Source organism: Thermochaetoides thermophila (assembly GCF_000221225.1).
Source record: "Thermochaetoides thermophila DSM 1495 unplaced genomic scaffold scf7180000011812, whole genome shotgun sequence".
In the NCBI taxonomy this organism is placed as follows: Eukaryota; Fungi; Ascomycota; class Sordariomycetes; order Sordariales; family Chaetomiaceae; genus Thermochaetoides; species Thermochaetoides thermophila.
This window is the reverse complement of record NW_006383028.1, coordinates 372,024-386,911: the sequence shown is the minus strand read 5'-3', so window position 1 is coordinate 386,911 and position 14,888 is coordinate 372,024. Positions and strand designations below refer to the sequence as shown.

General features: G+C 54.6%; 5 protein-coding genes across 5 annotated transcripts; 3 read left to right on the top strand and 2 right to left on the bottom strand.

Moving 5' to 3' along the window:
* Positions 1 to 95: 95 nt before the first annotated feature.
* On the top strand, positions 96 to 3,289 carry CTHT_0008820 (intracellular protein transport-like protein; the record flags this gene model as incomplete). The annotated part of the gene is made up of 2 exons (XM_006691346.1): positions 96 to 3,116; positions 3,176 to 3,289. The coding sequence occupies 2 exons, from the start codon at positions 96 to 98 to the stop codon at positions 3,287 to 3,289; spliced, it is 3,135 nt and encodes a 1,044-aa protein (XP_006691409.1).
* Positions 3,290 to 4,239: 950 nt separating this feature from the next.
* On the top strand, positions 4,240 to 5,188 carry CTHT_0008810 (uncharacterized protein; the record flags this gene model as incomplete). Its single annotated transcript, XM_006691345.1, has 2 exons — positions 4,240 to 4,600; positions 4,653 to 5,188. The coding sequence occupies 2 exons, from the start codon at positions 4,240 to 4,242 to the stop codon at positions 5,186 to 5,188; spliced, it is 897 nt and encodes a 298-aa protein (XP_006691408.1).
* A 26-nt stretch (positions 5,189 to 5,214) lies between these two features.
* Positions 5,215 to 6,213, top strand: CTHT_0008800 (arginine N-methyltransferase-like protein; the record flags this gene model as incomplete). Its single annotated transcript, XM_006691344.1, has 1 exon — positions 5,215 to 6,213. One exon carries the CDS (start codon positions 5,215 to 5,217, stop codon positions 6,211 to 6,213), a length of 999 nt encoding a protein of 332 aa, XP_006691407.1.
* A 193-nt stretch (positions 6,214 to 6,406) lies between these two features.
* CTHT_0008790 (oligopeptide transporter-like protein) lies at positions 6,407 to 9,072 on the bottom strand (the record flags this gene model as incomplete). Its single annotated transcript, XM_006691343.1, has 5 exons — positions 6,407 to 6,481; positions 6,549 to 6,876; positions 6,929 to 7,074; positions 7,129 to 8,876; positions 8,991 to 9,072. 5 exons carry the CDS (start codon positions 9,070 to 9,072, stop codon positions 6,407 to 6,409), a joined length of 2,379 nt encoding a protein of 792 aa, XP_006691406.1.
* A 635-nt stretch (positions 9,073 to 9,707) lies between these two features.
* Positions 9,708 to 14,010, bottom strand: CTHT_0008780 (regulator of V-ATPase-like protein; the record flags this gene model as incomplete). The annotated part of the gene is made up of 3 exons (XM_006691342.1): positions 9,708 to 10,730; positions 10,796 to 13,864; positions 13,930 to 14,010. The coding sequence occupies 3 exons, from the start codon at positions 14,008 to 14,010 to the stop codon at positions 9,708 to 9,710; spliced, it is 4,173 nt and encodes a 1,390-aa protein (XP_006691405.1).
* Between the last annotated feature and the right edge of the window lie 878 nt (positions 14,011 to 14,888).

Here is a 14,888-nt window from a genome sequence, read left to right as displayed (position 1 = left end):
CTACCAACCCGCACCACCACTTCGACGACAACGACCTAGACGATTCTAGACCAACTCCGATCTCCGGGCGGCCCACCGACCACCTACCAATCGCCATGTCGATGTTTTCGAGCATCACCACTGCTCCGGCTAAGCAGTCGGTAAGCGAGACTATTCCCATTCTTAGCAACCGACTTGCCACGGCAACCCTTCTCGAGGACCGTCGCGCCGCCATCCTGGGTCTTCGCAGCTTCGCCAAGCAGTATCCGGCCTCTGTGGCGTCGACCGCGTTGCGCAGCTTGATCAGCAGCCTGAGTCGCGATGGCGAGGATGTTGACACTGTCAAGGTCGTCCTGGAGACCCTGCTGATGCTCTTCACCCCAGATCCATCCAGTCCCGAGGCCTCGGAGGAGATCGCGCTTTGGGTTGCCGACGAGTTCACCCAGCGCCATGAGAACATTTCCATGTTGCTGGGCTTTCTTGCCCCAGATCGCACCGACTTCTACTCGCGCCTGTACTCTCTGCAGCTGTTGGCTGCCATCCTCGAGGCTCGCACCGAGCGCACCGAGGAGTGCATCATCAGCACCAACGAGGGCATCCCCCGCATAGTTGCCGCCCTCGAGGACCCCCGCGAGGCTATCCGCGACGAGGCCGTTGGCCTGTTGACAGATTTGACGCCAACATCTACCGTGATCCAGAACCTGGTGACGCTCGAGAAGGGCTTTACCCCGATCTTCGCGATCATTACCCGGGAAGGTGGCCTGGCCGGTGGAGCGCGAGTTGTCGAGGACTGCTTGGTCCTTCTGGGCAACCTGTTGCGGATGAATCCGCAGAATCAGACCATGTTTCGCGACATGGGCTTCGTCTCAGAGGTTGCGCGTCTGCTTCGGGAGGCCTACGCGGCGAGTGAAGAGGGTCAGCCGATCGCCGAATGGGTCGAGGTACAGCGGAACAGGAACGTGTTTGCTCTCCTGGCCGTCCTTCGTTTGTTCCTTGTACCCGGCGCTGCGGGGACCCCGTTGAATCAGGAGGCATTCCTGGGCGATCTTGGTGCGCCTAGCGGTCGCGGGCGTGGCGGGAAAAGCGTCGGCTCAGTGCTCGACAGTACCCTCCAGATCGGCTTCTCCCGAGTGGCCGATATGCCGATCAGGGCCGAAGCGCTGATGGCCTGCGCGGACATGATCAGGGGCAATGCCAAGTTGCAGGAACGGTTCGCTGCCTTGCAGGTGACATCGCCGCTCGACTTCCCCCCAGAAGCTGGAGATGCAAGGGTGAACGGAGCGATACCCAAGGTTTATGTAATCGACGGCTTGCTCGACATGGTCTTGGGCGTGTCCTCTCTGCAAGCCTTCGACCTGCGCATGGCAGCCTGTGCCTGCCTGAAGGCGTACTTTTACAAGCACGCCGAGATTCGTATGCACTTCCTCGACCACGCGGTCCGCACGCATAAGATGAGAGCAGACGATCTGACCAACGCGCTCTCCATCCTGCTGCAACCCGGGCTGGAATCGGTCGTGGATCCGTACAGGATCTGGTTTGCTGCAGTACTTATCCTGCACCTGTTGCATGAGAACCCCGAGACCAAAGCGTTGGCTATGAGCATCACGGAGGGAGATGAAGAAAATGGCGAGGAGGTCGTGACAAGCATTCAGACTATTGCTGCCCACCTTCTGAGCAGCGTGTCCAAAAACCTGGACCCGCGCATCAGCATTGCCTACCTGATGCTGCTGCTTTGCTGGCTATTTGAGGATTTGGACGCCGTAAATGACTTCCTCGGCGAGGCCACGAATCTGCAGGGCCTTATCCAAGCTGCTATTGAGAATCCCAACGGTGATGTGGTAGTCCAGGGACTTAGCGCTATGTTGGCTGGCGTAGTCTACGAGTTCTCAACCAAGGATTCGCCCGTGCCACGGGCCACGGTCCGAGAGATGATCATGTCACGCATGGGCCGTGATCGTTACGTTGATAAGATGTCTCGATTGAGGTCGCATCCTTTGATGCGCGAGTTTGAGGTTCTCCCACAAAAACTCGAGGATAATGGGATAGACCTCAAACCCCCCGAGGTTTTCTTTGATGAGACCTTCGTTGAGTTCTTCAAGGACAACTACAGCCGCATTCTTCGAGCCATCGACCGGGACCCAGATGCTGAGACGTCTGTCATAATCAACGGCGTTCAAAAAGGAGTCTCTCGCCAGCTCGTCGACGATCTACGCGCCGAGCTATCCGAGAAGTCCCAAGCTTTGCAAGACGCCGAGTCCAAGCTTTCTTCGCTCACCGAACAGCTCGCCCAGGAACAAAAATCCCATCAGCATGCTGTTCAAAACGCCCAAGACGAGCTTGCGCGTGCGGCCGACGCGGCTAATGCCCTCCGTGCCCAGCTTGCGGCGCGCGACGCGCAGCTGCAGTCAGCTTCGGATCAAACAGCCACTCTCACCCGACAGCTTGCTGCACTCCAACAGGAATACCAACGTGCCCAGGCCGAGATTGTCCGGCTGAAAGCCGCTGCTGATGCTCAACAGCGCGCTCATGCCGCGGAACTCAAGTCAGTCACGGAGAATCTCCAGCGATCGCACGATAAGCAGCTCGCGCAGCTCAAGACGGAACATAAGTCAAGAGAGGACGAGCTGACCCGCGAAATGGCCCAGCTCAAGATAGAACATAAATCGAGACAGGAGGAGCTCACCCGTGCAATGGAAGCGGTCAAGAAGGCTGTCGAACAGGAATCTGAGAGGGCGAAGCGCAGATGGGAAGCCGAGAGTGCTGATCTGCGCGCGACGATCAGCCGGTTGGAGGTGGAGGTTATGAAAGTAGGGAAGGAAAGACAAAGGGGGGATGAGAGGATCAAGGAGCTAGAACAGGCCGTTCAAGATGCTGAGAGCAGATTTGATGATGCGGAGAAGAAGCTGAAGAAGAAGACAGAGGAGGTGAAGAGGTTAGAGGGAGTCGAGGCCAGATTGAAGGAGCTTGAAGCGAAGCTAAAGGAGGCAGATGAGGAGCGAGGACGCTTAGAAGCAGAGGTAGAGAGGAGAAAGAAAGAGAAGGAAGAGAAGGAAAAGGAAAAGAAGGAGGTGCAGGGTGAATTAGATGATCTATTAATGGTATTTGGGGATTTGGAGGAGAAGGTTACCAAGTATAAGGTGAGTCTTGCTGGCCTAAGGCCGCAAATTCATTGCACTAGTGCTGACGGGTATGACAGGAACGGCTCAAGGCTCTTGGCCAAGAGGTATCTGACGGGGAGGAGGAAGGAGAGGAAGAAGAGGATGAGGATGAGGATCAAGACGACGAAGAAAGCAGTAACGAGAAGAAATGAACAGCGCGGGACGTATTCCTGAAGGCTTCCACGTCATTTCTTGGCAATTCAAATCTTTGTTCGTGGATAACATGCGCTATGACTGGCAGGCACCTATGTCCGAGGTTTGTTTGGATGACCGAACAAACTGCATACCTGCTGCATGGCAAGGAAAAGTGTTGTCAATGAACTCGCGATGTCTGGAGACGGGGTTGGCTGTATGAATTACATCTGCTTCATCGCAGTATTGCAGCCCTCATTGCTCCGTCCACTCGCACGGAACGGGGCCCTTGGGCTCTTTTAAGGCATTACCTCCAAGAATTGAATGTAGACTCCAAACCACATTCAGCCGAGATGATGCATGCTGTGATCCAAGTGAGCTTCCTTCATACAGTCCTTGAGCAACTCTGGAGTTATACCGAATTCTTGGGAGTGAGAAGGAGAAATAGCATGACTGCAGGGTTGTCTACCTAAGTTGCAGCGCGCTACCGAAGCTACCTTGAAACGGCTTTTTGCTGCAAGCAGCCATCAATCCTCCCATGCTGTCGCACTCCGAGATTTTACAACTTTTATCCACACCTCCTTAGGTAAATCCACCAAAACCAAATAAAAAAAAAAAACTTTAGACGAAAAACTCGGACAAGCTACTCAGACGACGTCACTCGTCTGTTTCCTTTCATCCCTCCTCCGGTAATTGAATGCACTTGGTCCTTTGCCGGGGTACTCCTGCCTGAGGACAAAAGAAAAGAGTGTCTGTCGGCTTTCATCTGCCCCGTTCATCGCTTGGTTTTCAGATTTGTGCTCATCCTCTTCACACTCAATCAGCCTGTGTGTGCATCCTACGTTGTGTGTGTCAAGTCATTAAGACCCTCTCATTTGACTGAAATTTCATTTTCCTCCGTAAACAAATTTTTTTTCCTCAACTCTGCGCACAAGCACAACTAAAAATCGAGACGACAACAATCGTAAAAATGGCCGAAGCATACCCTGTTCCCTCCGATGTCGACTCGGTTTCCTCTTCTGACAATGAGGAATGCTGGCTTGAGGCTGCGGGAGCTCCTCGCCCGGACAAAACAGCCGAGGACCACAAGGCTGAGGAGAAAGGCAAAGATCGCCTTGATACGGGAAACTATTCTGACTGGAGTAGTGAGGAAGGTGATGATGAGGATGATGAAGAACAAGTTCAGATCAAGTCCTTTTTCGACGACGCTACCTACTCCAATGTTAAGGACATGGTCTCAGCTATGAAATCCCAGTTCGGTTTTGACTTTCTGGCGGTGCGCGACCGCCTAGGACTCGACTTTTATGGATGTGTCAGGCTGATCAACTTTGGTGTGTAACCTTTTTCTTTTCTCGTTAAAGATTTATGCTGACGATTCCACAGTTCGTCGGCACGTCCGGGATGGCGGCAACAATACCAATATCCCTGATCCCATCACGGCGGAACACTTGGCTGACGACCGGCTGCTGATTCCTGTTTTGGAAAACGATGAGCTCATCTTCTACCTGGATGACTTGCCTGCTTCCCCGAAGCCGGCAAAGAAGGCGGCCACAGCTACCCAGGCCGACGTTGATGAGCTTCTGCGCAAAAACTCTGAGCTACAGGATCAGTTGGACCGTCTGGCCCAGCAGTTCAACAACTATCGGTTGGCGGTAGAGCATACGCTGGACAAGCGTTGGGGCTTGGACGGGGAAGGGAACGAGGATGAGAAGACGTCGTCATTATTTATGTCGGCGGCTTCGGCGCCCTCTCCAGGGACAAGCACCGCTACTACTGTCGGGCCTGCTCAGAGGACCCCTGATACAGCCGAGAATGGCTCTGGAAGTGAACAAGACGATTCGGCGTATTACTTTGAGTCTTACGCACACAACGGCAAGTCTTACTCCGAACAATATTTTCGGTTCGATTTGGAAGGCTAACCTTTCCACAAGACATCCATGAAACCATGCTTAAAGACACCATCCGCACCTGCGCCTACCGCGACTTCATCTACGCCAACAAGAACCTCTTCCGCGGCAAGACCGTCCTCGACATCGGCTGCGGCACGGGCATTCTCTCGCTCTTCTGTGCCCGCGCGGGTGCCGCACGCGTCATAGCCGTCGACAACGCAGCGCCCATCCTCGAAAAGTCTCGCCTGAACGTCTTTCATAACAACCTCTCCGACGTGATCACCTGCATCAGCGGCCGCATCGAAGACGTCACGCTGCCCGTCGACAAGGTAGACATCATCGTCTCGGAATGGATGGGCTACTGCCTGCTCTACGAGGCCATGCTCCCCTCCGTGCTGTACGCCCGCGACCGGTATCTCAAGCCCGGCGGTCTGCTGGTGCCTAGCCATGCTAGCATGTGGCTCGCTCCCGTGGCTGATGCGGACTACGTCATGGATAACATCGACTTCTGGCGTGATGTGTACGGATTTGATATGTCGAAAGCCATGCAGGCGGATATCTACCGCGATGGGAGGGTGGTCACCATGCCCCCGTCGTCCGTTTGCGGCAAACCTTACGCTTTCCGGATGCTGGACCTGCATACTGCGAAGACGGAGGATTTGGCGTTCGAGGATAAGTGGATGAGTGTGCTTCACGATGCCAGTGAGGCAGCAGGGGAGCGTCTCGATGGGTTCCTGGTGTGGTTTGACATCTTCTTTGGCGAAAGCCCGACCGAGAAGATCGATGCAGCCACGACTGCGGCGGAGTGGGTAAAACACGGCAGGGAGAGAGTGGCTTTCACCACAGGACCGTTTGGAGGCGAGACACACTGGCGCCAGGGATTGTTCCTGATTGACCAGGAGAAGGCCGAGGAAATTGAGGTCGAGAAGGGCAAGAAGCTTGAGGGAACCATTGAGTACGCCGTTGCAGCAGGCCATGCCCGTGGCCTTGACATCAGGGTTACATGGAAGCATGATTCTGGCAAGATCCAGAGTCAAACTTGGCGATTGCATTAGCCCGGGATGATTAAGATAATTCTTATCAACTCCGGACAGTGTTTACATAGTTTGTGGGAAAATAAAGTCTCACACGAACAGTTCCAAGACCATCTTAAAGGGAAAAAAAAAAAAAAAAAAAAAAAACAAAAACCCTCACCAACAGTGATATGCGCATGCACTCTTCTCTATGCCAGCCCACGCGAGACCAGATCTATGTGTGAGGAACATGAGCGCTCTGCATCAATAAATTGACAATGCTCAAGAAACCTTCGCCGAGAATGAATCCCTAGGAAGCTATTAGCACGCTCTCTTCAACACCACATTCACTACACCCGCCTCGAGCAGAAACGTACCGATGCTAAAACAATCAGTGGAGTTTCCTGCCACCCAGCAACCCTCCGCCACCACCATCCAAAGAGCCCGCCAATCGCACGCGCCAGCGTAAACGACGGCACGTTGTACATGCCCACGGCAACGGCAATGCCACTAGGGATCAGCACCCTCCAGGGCTTGTTTACAGTCCGGATACGCAGGATCGTGGTAATGGTGAACAGGATACCGGCGCCGATGGCCCACTCCCGAGCCATGGGCGGTAGGCCCTTGCCGGTGACCAAGCGGGCGGTGAATATCCAGACATAGCTCGTTGGTACTTGGAATAGATCCCCAGGGACTTCGTACACTCTGCTGAACGTTAGCTTGGGCGCGGAGTCTCAAAAGCAAGAGGTGTTCTCACGATGTGTAGAGCACATAGATAAAAGCGCTGACAATGGCGCCAACCGTGGCACCAATGACTTGCCCCCAGAACTGAGCATTCGGAGCAGCCCCAAGGAGATGACCCGTCTTGAGATCCTGCATCATGTCCCCTGCTTGGAGAGCACCCTACGCTTGGTCAGCCCAGGTCCATCATCTTATCTGTCAACAGGGTTCACATACAGCTTCAGACACAGCACCAGCGACCAGATTGATCAATACCGAAGACTTATTCGACTGGGGAACAATGAGAGCGAAAAATAACTGAGCCAACTTGCTGATACCCGAAACGGGATTCAAATCGGTCTCTCCGAGCGCTCGTACGCCCATGATACTCAAGACGAGGGCCATAAGAACGGCTGTGACGGTGGCATACAACGGCACCAGGTCGCCGAAAACGATATGGATGCAAGCAATACAGAACAGGATCGACAGGATTAGTCCCACGACGACAGTGCGGTCACTTATCTGCTGGTCCGGAGGGGCATCATCTGCCTCTGTCCCTGCCTCGGACTCATACGCATCGCTATCCTGAGCATCAGCATTCAGAGATGTGTAGCCAGCATGCGACCGCCAACCGAGAAGCTTCTTAATTCGCTGCGGAGCGGCCTCTCTGATATCGCTTGGTAGAGCCTTAGCCACTGATCTTACGGCCAAGTAAGCCAGGCTCACAACAGAATCAGCCAGCATTATGGCCAGCGAGGTCCACACGATCCAGCCCTTGCTGCCGTTTTCCCAGTCATCGACACGGCCAGGTGCCCATCCCCGGCCTTTAGCTAGGGGCGACAGCACCGCCCAACCCACAGTGGCACCCAACAACATGTGCAAGGTTGTGGCTGGCCCCATGATGATGCCCTGACCTACGTACGCCAGGCTTGGGTTAAGGGTCCAAAGCCAAGTGCTAGCGGCAACGGAGCCAAAGATCGGGATGTTGCGCAGTAGAGGGAAGAAGTATGTGGCGAATGTGAACAGGCCCGAGACGAAGAAGCAGAGCAGTAGCAGCTGGACATTACGACGCCAGGACTCGGCATGGAGCGGCGACACGTCCTCGTCGATGGTGCTCTCATCATCATTCTCATCAGACCTAGGAGGGGCAGCAAGACTAGCAAAGTCGGCAGCCACAACGGACGAGGCCGATTTGCCATCTCGTGTGTCGGGATCGCCAGTCTTGCCATGCAGCACGCTAATCAGCACAGCAGTGCTGAATCCGCTAGGGAACTTGAGCTTCTCCCTGATGATGACCTGCTTGCGCAAGGGCACGGCAAACACCACGCCGAAGTAGCACAGTCCCAATCCCCAAAGCACCAGCTTCCCCGGCGACAGCACTACCGGGCCCATCTCGTCCTCCCTCAGCAGGTACCTCATCGCTGGCAAGACACCCACAAACCCACACCCCAAAGGCATGATGGCCATGCTACCGGCGACCGTCTGCACCAACACGTTCTCGACGGGCGAGAAGGGTAATGGTGAATGACGGAAGAGCAGTTGGAAAATGCCAAAGCCCATCAAGCTCGCGGGCATGCTCATAATGCTGACCCAGCCGGTCTGAAGGCCGAAGTAGGTGTTGGAAAAGCAAATGACTAGGCCAACGGCCAGACCGACGAAGACCGCGCGCCAGGTGAAGGATTGGCCTGGGACATGAGAATACTTGGGAACATGGTTGGAGTTGGGAGAGCGCTCGATCGGCTCTATTGACTCGGTTGATAGCCTTGGCTGTGCTAGAGGTAGTGAAGGAACCGGAGGCGCTTCTGGGGCCGGAGCCGGAGCTGGAATTGGTTTAGGTGCTGATAGTTGTGGTTGAGCCGGGTTAGGTTTGGACCATGAAGCTGTCGGTTGTTGAACTTGTTGTGGGCGCGAGCTGCTCAACTGTTGCTGCCTGCTCTCACGGCGCTGTTTCTTCTTGTCACGCTCGTGAACCTCGAACTCCCAATCTGATGACGATGATGATGAGAACAAGGAAGACACAGAGTCTCTATCGGAAAATGCCATCGTTCTTTTACGTATCCTGGGAGGAGTCTTGACACCAGGCACTTGAGAGAACTAACAGCTGAATCTGAATGTGCAGGTGATGGCTGGCTGCATGGATGGGCGCTGTGGTGATGTGTGAATCGTGATAGCGTCAAGCATTGCCGGCTTTTGACAAGACGAAGTGACGATAAGCAACAGGAAGGCAAGTACCTATGCAATAATTGCTAACAAGTAAAAGTGAAAGTATGCTTGAGCTCGAAATTGATGAAAGAAATGCCGGAGGTTGGAGGTTGGCCTGGAGCTTTGGTTGGCGCAACCACTGCCACGAAGCACGACAGAGAGAGAGAGAGAGAGAGGGGGGGAGGGTGCAGGGGCAAGGCCACCCACTGCAGCAAAGGACTCGTTCTAATTGGGTGCTTAATGTGTGACGTGACCCACTGATGATGATGAGTTAACAAACCAAACTCCCAATTATTGGGATAGACACATCACACACTCTTCACTTAAACGGCTATAAATCTCTTTAAACGACTGGTATCGTAACACTTTCCATCTCACCCCTATTTCAGCATTACCAAGTTCTAGTATTGACTTTCCTGTTCTTACAAATAGTCCATATGTATCATGAGGGTAGTCTTTTGTTCGCGGCCCTTATTATCTGCAAACATCTCTACCCTCGTTGCTCAAGGTAGGTACCTATGTAGGGAGAGAGAGGTATTTACAATACAGTGGTGATGGAAGCAATACACTAGACTATGACACCTCTCGTACCCCGAATTCCCATTCCTATGAGCTTAAAAACCAAAGCTGTCCAACAAAGAATTGGCATCTGGCTCCTCAAACATCGTCGGCACCGGCCTCTCCTTCTTCTCCCCTCCACCGGTTTTCATTTCCCCCGGCATCGACACCTGCGTCGGCGATGACACCGACAGCCCGGCTAGAGCAGATACCGGCAGGTCAGCAACCACAAGTGACCCTCTCCGTTTGAGCAGCCGCATCGGGTCAATCTCCATCTCCCCTCCCAACGCTAACGACGCCCCAGCAGCTCCCGCCATCCCCGTCGGCCGGAAGAACTCCCAATTCCTCACGAGATCCAACCCAAGCAGGTCACACCCCATGCGATCATACAACCGGGCATTGTGCAGCACAAACTCCCACTCAGCCTTGGGAGTGACCTTGGTTGCCCCGCGCAGCGTCTGCAACGTCTGCTGGCGCAGCTGCCGGTAGAGAATGACCAGCGCAGGATCGTCGGTCAGGAAAAGTTTCGACTTGAGATCCGGCTCCCCGCCGGGGGTCTCAACTAGCGTATAGACGGGCGTGACGAGTGCGCGTACGGCCATGTCGCGCCGATGCAGCATCCAGAAAGCCCACGATGCCAGCCAGCGGTTGCCCTGTTGCGCAGCGATCGAGAGGACCTCGTTTTGGAGTAGCTTGCGGAGCACGGGGCCGTTGTCCCCTTCATACACGCGCGCAATGGCAATGGCCAGCTGCAGGTCATGTAGCTGGTTAAGACAGACATTGACTGCGTCTTGGAGGTGGTCGGCAAGGAGGAAGAAGGCAGCCGCATACTCGAACCGTCGCTTACCCATTAATGCGTAGGCGTTCTTGAGAGCAGCCGTGCGCCACTTCGGGTCGTCGAAGTTGTTGGCCAGGAAGCGCAACGTGACGGCTTGCTCCTTGTGCCAGCTCGCCATGCGCCACAGACCCTGAAGAACTGTCTTCTTCTTGAGCGCGAGGTAGAAGAGACTGCAGTCGATAGGGTTCCGTGGGTCGTTCTTCGTGAACTCGTTGCGCGCTATTACCTCGAATTGCGCTTTCTGCTCTTTCTTTCAGTGTTCCTGTCGTCTTAAGAGGAAAGGGGGAACTACAGGGGGACACATACCACAGCATTGTTGTCTGCCAACCACATAAACATGCCACTCTCCCGCGCCTGCTCCCAGAGCAGTCGTCCATGGTTCTGTCTCGACACAAAGTCCACCAAGATATCCTGGCTCGTCGAGTGAAATGCCCAGTTAATCTCTCTCCAGCCGAACTGTATCTCGCTTGTCCTCCCCTTTCTCAGGGCGTGCTGCCGGAAAAACAGCATGAACCGTGCGCCATTCTCATCCAGCGACCGTCTTTGCTTCTCAACCATGCCGACGCATTCGATAATATCAACCAACTGAATCTGCTCATGTCCCGAGAGCTGAGAGAGGTCCACCCTTGTCAGCCGCTCGTTGATTTCAGCAGCCACCTCCTCCGAGAAGGGCTCATCCCCTTCGTCATACGACATCCTCCTTCCAAGATAATCCCCTGGGTCGTGTGATGTCTTGGCTGCGTGACCAACCTCGTAGAAGTCTTCCAGATCTAATCCCAGATAGTCATCCAAGACGTCGCCCTCGACCCAAAACTTCAGCGCCTTGTGCAGGGCGATCAAGATCTTATGGACCAGCACAATCTTTCCAGCCAGGATGCACTGGCTCAGGAACTGCGGATGGAACACGGGCAGCGGGCCGTTCAACCTCTGTACAGCGTCGAAGAGATCCCATTCCCTGGCCCCTTTGCTTCCTTTTCTGCTTCTCTTCTTCACGGTCGGCGGAGGAAGCCGCAGGCTCGCTACCAATGAGCTGGATGCGTCGAAGGCACGATCCATGACGAACAGCTGATTCCCAGCACCAACCACGAGATGCCCGTCGCCCAGCCAGACCGAATCGCCAATAGGATGCGGCGTCAGCTCTCGGAAGGATATCTCCCGGATAGCAGCCCAAGCAGGGCCATGATTGAGATAGTCAAAACGCATTTGCGATAGCAACAAGACCCGGTGCGCAAACCCAACTGCGAGGATGGACTGCATATCCGGAGTAGAAGTCCAATCCAGGTCCTTGATCTCTCCGCCTCCGTTCTGCGAGAAGTCCCTCTCGAATTCCAATCTTGCGCCACGAATATCCCAGATAGTTAACATCGATCGAGAGGAGTCTACCAACGCGGCCTTCTTGCGCATGCTTCCGCTAACCAGTGCAGGGTTGACTAACCCCGTTTCCATGGAGGACGTCGACAGCCACTCGACCTTGTTCGCTTCTGGATGATCGTGCCCGTTGACGCGTGCTGTCCAGAACTCAACCCGTCCCGAATGTGTGTATGAGATAGCCACATCGCGCGCAAAAACATCCAGAAACCCCGACACAATCGGGGCCTGTCCTGCCGGATCGACAGGCAGTAGGTAGGCCAGATCGCCGGCGTCATCAAGTGTGAAGCGGAAGAATTCGGCAACGGATCCCTGTCGACCTGCTTCAAGTCCGTTGGTTGCAGCAGCAGCAGCCGCCTCCTCTGGTGAACGAGACCCCTCGCTTCCTTTTGTATAGAATGGCAGCTTGACCTCCCATACTACGCCCTTCTTCTCCGATGTAATTGTAGCAAGATGAGCCGTCGTGTAGTCCTCGACCTTGTGGCGAGGCAGTATCAAAAGGCAGAGTGGTTTCCCAGGGACATCATACTCACACTGCGACAACATGCGTGGCTCCGGCTGTCGACAATCCCACAGCTGGATAGTATCGTGAAGCAGGAAGACAACAAACCGACCTTTCCGTAGCACACACATCCTATGGATATGCCCCTGCTTTGGGATGACCACTTGCCTGGCCAGTCCCGTCCGCTCGGCATCCAGCTCATGCTTCCAGATGGTCGGCTGGCCTTCCTCTGTGCGTGAGATGATGGCTCTCCCGCTGAAATTGCGGACAATCTTGCGGATTGGCGTCGAATGTCCCGTCCACACCGCTACCTGCCTCAATCGGCGCCTTTTGGGATCGGGGTCGAACAGTGCAGCAGCATTGTTGGCGCGATATACCTCAACTCGGCCGTCGAAAAAATGCAACAGGATGTGTAGATATCCTCCGGAGTTGCAGTAGCTGTAAGCTCGGACATGTGGCACCTCAACCTCCTTACCGTAGCTGCTCAGAAAGTCCAGCTCGGGCGACGTGACATGCGCAATGTTAAAAACGTTTCCCTTGGGCGTCTTGCAGCCAATATCCTGCAGCGCCCACGCTGACATCCTTCCGCGGCCATCAAGGACGACACATACTTCGGGGCTCTTGTTTGCCACGGCAATCAGATGCTCCAGCGCAGCAAGATGCTCTTCGTCCTCTACACCATCCTGTACTGCCTTCTCCGTCGCGGCAGCCAGGTCTCTCCCATCCATGACCCATGCCCAGCGCAGGCTCTTCTCGGCCGCCAATCCACGACCCTGAATCGCAGCGCGCAGATCGATCTCCCCCCACAGCACTAGATGTCTCTGACCATGGCTATCAGACCCGGCCCACACACGCATAATACCATCGGCACAAAAGGTATACAGAGCATTGTCAATGGTTTGGTCAACGTGCCGTGGGCGCCGCCACTGGATAGCGACAATGGGCGCTGGGTGCGGGAGATATGCGAAGTCGAAACGGGCACCCCCGTCAGACCCACCATAGCTAAGACGGCGCCACACCTTGACCAACCGGTCGTAGACACCGACCGAGGCGATGTAAGCCGAGTCGTACGACAGGTCAGCTAGATGGACGGGGTTGGCAAGCGGCTTGCGCCAGGTGCACTCGGGGATGTCTGAGGAGGAGGAGGAAGAGGAGGGGATCTGGTAGAGCTCGAGACTGGAGTGCGCAACAAGCAGCTCTTGGGATGCGCCCCATGAGAGGGCCATGGCTGGGAGGTCATTGTCGTTGCTGTCACCCGCATTGTGGCGAACTACTTCCCACGTCGTTTGCAGTGCCCAACGCAGGCCAATATGCTCGTCACGAGGGTTCGTAATGGGACGGTATACGCGCACGCTGCGAGCGGTACACACGGCAACCTTTCCAGAGACCTCGTCCACGGCAACAGCTTGTAATGAGTCCGCGTCGTCGTCATAAATGGTCTGCAGCAGGGCAGTTGGGGTGTCGGGGTCGCCCAGGATAACAAGGGCGTTTCCGGTAATGTAGGCCTGGAAACTTATGCGTCAGCGGATTGCCCATGACAATCACAACTCCTGAACTAAGGCGGACGCACGGTGATGCGCCTGGACTCCCAGCAGCCTGTAGCCAGGGCCTGGAGGCGCGGCTCGGGCTTGCCGGGCAGGACAGCTCTCATACTGCTCTATCGGTATGGTGCGTCGTAAGCTGACATTTCGGTTCACGCTGTCATCGATTGCTGCATTTGAGTGCGCAGGAAGGTGCGCGCACAAGTGCGGTAGTTGTGGCGGTGGTGAAAAGGTTTGGTGACGCGAAGACGATACGCTCGATGTTTGTTCAAGGTTGGGGACGACAAGGGTGATGATGATACCCCAGCGCCGTGTTGGGTCCGATGCTCCTGAGGTCGTCTACTGTATGTATGTACGACTGTTGTGTCTCGTATTCTCCTGGACATGCGACCTCGAGCTCCAACAAGCTTCGGCTCGGCGCATTCAACCACCGATCCGCCCCTGCATCTCTCTCCCGGCCTTGGAGACTTGGAACTTGAATGGTACAGGAACCCTGTTGCGCATGCTCATGCAGTACTGTTTTCTGCCCCTCCTATGACGTGATAGGTTGGATCCGGTTGGATGGCACCCTCAGTCCCCGAATCATTGCGACAACCCGTACGGATTATGGATAAGTACTAGATTGTAATGAACAGTAATGCATTGTAAGGCGGACCGGCAATATAATTTTGCGGTAATTGATCCGTAACGTACAGAAAACTGTGTCTTCGACATCATTACCTATCTGTTTATGATTGGATGATCCTGCGTTGAATAGGTAAGATAACTACTCAGCGCAGCACACAATATGAAGTAACGGTCGCGAGAGTTCTCGCTGAAAGCATCATTTCCAGAGTATTGACTCTACCTGCCAAAAAAAAAATAAAACTACCTAGCACTACATTTTGTCCCGTCCACCATAGAGAGGTACCTAAAACACCCAACCACCATAACAAAGACCAATCATCAAAGCAACCCGGAGAATGAAGCAGCAAGACACATAAATCGT